This window comes from Myotis davidii, unplaced genomic scaffold (assembly GCF_000327345.1).
Source record: "Myotis davidii unplaced genomic scaffold, ASM32734v1 scaffold424, whole genome shotgun sequence".
Classification (NCBI taxonomy): domain Eukaryota; kingdom Metazoa; phylum Chordata; class Mammalia; order Chiroptera; family Vespertilionidae; genus Myotis; species Myotis davidii.
Genome location: NW_006295827.1, coordinates 31,048 through 34,826, shown reverse-complemented (window position 1 = coordinate 34,826; position 3,779 = coordinate 31,048). Strand labels below are relative to the sequence as shown.

At 50.9% G+C, this 3,779-nt stretch overlaps 1 protein-coding gene across 1 annotated transcript in view; it reads right to left on the bottom strand.

Annotated features, from left to right (window-relative positions):
• CRCP (CGRP receptor component) overlaps window positions 1–1,192 on the bottom strand; it is a 31,874-nt gene extending 30,682 nt beyond the window's left edge. Inside the window, exon 1 of the mRNA XM_006770840.2 lies at window positions 1,152–1,192. Within this exon, the coding sequence (XP_006770903.1) occupies window positions 1,152–1,159 (8 nt within the window). The 5' untranslated portion in view covers window positions 1,160–1,192. The remainder of the gene's footprint in view (window positions 1–1,151) is intronic.
• Between the last annotated feature and the right edge of the window lie 2,587 nt (window positions 1,193–3,779).

Below are 3,779 nucleotides of genomic sequence, written 5' to 3'. Positions count from 1 at the left end.
GAAGACGGGGAAAAAATAAAATGACGTAATTTTAACCAAACTGCTAAATTATTAACATTATGAAGGCTGAGGCATGAAGAAACGATTCTTTTTTCTTGTCTTAACTAGACTGAGAACTTAAACTTTGGAACTTTCCGTCTTGCATCAATACTTTGAGAGAGAGCAGTTTTTGAACATCAGTGCTGGGACATACAACAAACCAGCAGATAACCTCCAACTACCCCCAGGTCTCAGGACCAGACCTCCTGGCGACCATCCGCGGACCACGTGGCATCTGGGTAACAGTGCAGGACCCACCCCCACTTTCCGTCTTGGGAAAATTTCTAGGTTTTCCACTTAGCAACCTCTAAAAACCTTCAGTAAATCGTGGTCCTTCATTTCTAGCCAAAGCCTCCTCTCTCTGAGTAGGTTGGACCCGACATGACCCAACTCATGGTTGGACCAGAGTGTAAAGTATGGTTTCATGAAGCTTTCACTTCAGGCACGTGCACATGTTGTACGTGTATTTTTTTAGTTGTGAAAAACAGTCCACATAACCATTAAATACGAGGCAAAAGAACGTAGAGTGTGAGTATTCGATGATCAGCGCCAAAGACAAACCCACTGTCGGTGATGCCTATGACTTAATAGCAGCCACGTAAAAACTTCCATTTGCCTGCGGGACAACGAGCAAACACGGGAAAGGCCAAGTGGGGTTCAACGGTTGGAACGACGGCTGCTCCCCCTGCACACACTCAGCCTCCGCGTCTCCTTCCCAGAAACCCGCCCCTTCCGGTGAAGAGCTCCCCGCTCCTCCCCGCCCGGGAGGGCACCTCCAGAGCCAGGGCTCCCAGGAGCCCGCGGCCCCGGCAGAGGGTATCCTTCTCCCCCGGGAACCTGCAGGGCGGACTCCAGGCCCGGACCCGGGCCGGGACCACCGCTGGACCTCCGGAACGCCAGCAGAGGAATGCGGGGGAAGCAGGCACGCGGCCAGGGCGCCGGAAGGGATGCGGCGGCGGTTCAGAGGGGCAGAGCCAGTCTCCTTCTGCCCCGCCTCCCGGCTCTGGGCCCTCCCCGCCCGGCCGTAAGCGAGGTCGCCCAGCCCACGCCTGTCAGCTCCCAGCACCCAGCCGTCCCCCGCCGTGGGCCTCGGCGGACCCCGGGTCACTTACACTTCCATGCCGACCCGTCGCCGCGTCTCCGGCCGTAAAAAAGGAAATGTTAAAAAAACGTTTGAACCGACCGCGCCGCCGCCTTCAAGCGCCGCGGTGCACGCCGGGACCGCGCGCTGCACGCCGGGAGTCTGGCGGACCACCCCCACCCCCTACGCCCCTGGGATCGCCGTCTGTGCCCTGTGCTTGCTCTTCGCCCCGCCAGACTTGAGCGTGACCAGCGTCTGCAGACAGGACTTAGCATATGTTCCCGTGGTGTAGGTTATACCAAAATATTTATAAACTACTGTTCCAAAGGCGCCATCTCCTTCGTGGTCCTTTGCTCTCCGAGAGCAGTGATGCCCCGGCCGTGAGGCGGCCCAGAGCTGCTGGAGATGTTCCGTTGCATGACCTGAGTGCTGGGTACTCGGTGTGTTCGCTGCTGCAGATTCAGGGAGCTGTACGCTTATGTCCACTTTCATGTGGGTGTGTTACAATTTAATAAAACGTTTTCAAAGGTAAAAACAACAACAAAAAAAACCCTAATTTTTAAAAATAATAAATAAATAAAAGCAACTAATTTACTTTAAAATTTTTTAAATAAAATGCTACCCCGGACCCTGCTAGCCTGATTCATGTGAGAGTCCCCTGTACCTCCCTTGAGGAGAATGACCCCCACAAAGAAGTGCTGGAGATGCTCATGTGTCATTCACTCAGCAAACGTAGTGATGGCCCATTCGGTGGTGGTGACACAAATGTGAATAATACACACTCCCTGCCCAGCCAGTGGACAGCCTAGTTAGAGAACCAGCTCTGGACATCAATAACTACAGTATGTTGTGTTTAGACGCGATGGAGCAAAAGGGAAATGACTAATGAGGTGGAGAGGCGTCACAAAGCCCAGGGTGTTTGAGCTGGTGCGGGGAGGAGCACACAAAGCCAAAGCTTCCACCGAAGAGAGGCTAGTGCCTCTGAGGGCCCCACCATAAAATGGCTGAGATCCAGGTGCTCCAAGGGAAGCCACCCTAAGACCTTGGGGTTCATATGCAGTCACCCAACTTATCCCCTAGAGCAGGGGTGGGCAAACTTTTTGACTCAAGGGCCACAATGGGTTCTTAAACTGGACTGGAGGGCCGGAACAAAAGCATGGATGGAGTGTTTGTGTGAACTAATATAAATTCAAAGTAAACATCATTACATAAAAGGGTACGGTCTTTTTTTTTTTTTTTTTAGTTTTATTCATTTCAAACGGCCGGATCCGGCCCGAGGGCCGTAGTTTGCCCACGGCTACCCTAGAGGCAGCTGGGTAGTCAGGAGTGGGGCCTGTTCCCAAGGGAAGGTTGCCCAGGAGCCTGCAGGAAGAGAGAACCCAGCCAACAGAGCTGGGCTAGTCAAGGGCTGAAACTCCAGCCTGGCCTGGCCCCATTCAGGGCCTCCTGCAGCTTTTCTAACCTGAGGCTGCCTAAGGCAGCGGTTCTCAACCTTCCTAATGCCGCGACCCTTTAATACAGTTCCTCATGTTGTGGTGACCCCCAATTTCATTGTTACAAATTGAACATAATTAAAGCATAGTGATTAATCACAAAACAATATGTAATTATATGTGTTTTCCGATGGTCTTAGGCGACCCCTGTGAAAGGGTCGTTCGACCCCCCAAAGGGCTCGCGACCCACAGGTTGAGAACGGCTGGCCTAATGAGTCTCTATTCTTTGCCACCCAAAGCACACAGACCAAGTAAAAGGCTTTTTTTTTTCCATAACAGCTGGCTTTTTATGCAGAGCTATCAAATATATACAAAGGTCCAGAAAGTGAGCAAACCTTCTAAGTCTTCTAAGTGGAAAGTCCTGTTGAACATTGAAGTCATTAGGTCTAGTGCTCAGCAGAAAATCAGCAAGTAGAACTTTTGAAGTAGAAATAAAGTTCTTAAAGTTAAGTCACCCAGGAAGAGTCTAGAAGAATAAGACTGATTTTGTGGTTAGCTTTTCACATGTATATACTCATTTAATCCTCACGAACTTCCCATGAGGATGTGTGCCAGGCACAGCACTAGCAGTCTCATTTACTTCTCTCAGGAGTTCTTGAAATTAAAAGAACTACAATCAGCCCTAGACAGTCTGGCTCAGTGGATAGAACGTTGGCCTATAGACTGGGAGGGTCCTGGGTTTAATTCCAGTCTAGGTCACATGCACGGGTTACGGGCTCAATCCCCAGTAGGGGGCACGCAGGAGGCAGCTGATTAATGATTCTCTCTCATCATTGATGTTTCTCTCTTTCTTTTTTTTCTCAGAGAGGAATTAGGAAGTGGCCGAGCCAGGGTTCTCACTCTTCTCTGGCCAACTCCAACACCCATGTGCACCAGCACCACCCCAACTTTACCTCTCTCAGTTTTAGGGCCAATATTAGGGGGACCTCCCTTTTTTGCACTACACCCTTCCTCAGTCATTTTGATGTACCACGGTGGAAATTTCAGAGGAGAGAGGCCAGGCAAGGTTTTCACACTTCTGAGGCAGATAAATCCTGGACAGCACTCAGCCCTCAGCTAAGAATAGGCGCCATCCATTGTTGAACAGTCCTGGACCCCCAAGCTGAAAATGAGGATGGACACAGAAAGTTTGCCTCTGATCAAGGCCTGGAAGGAAACACCTGCAG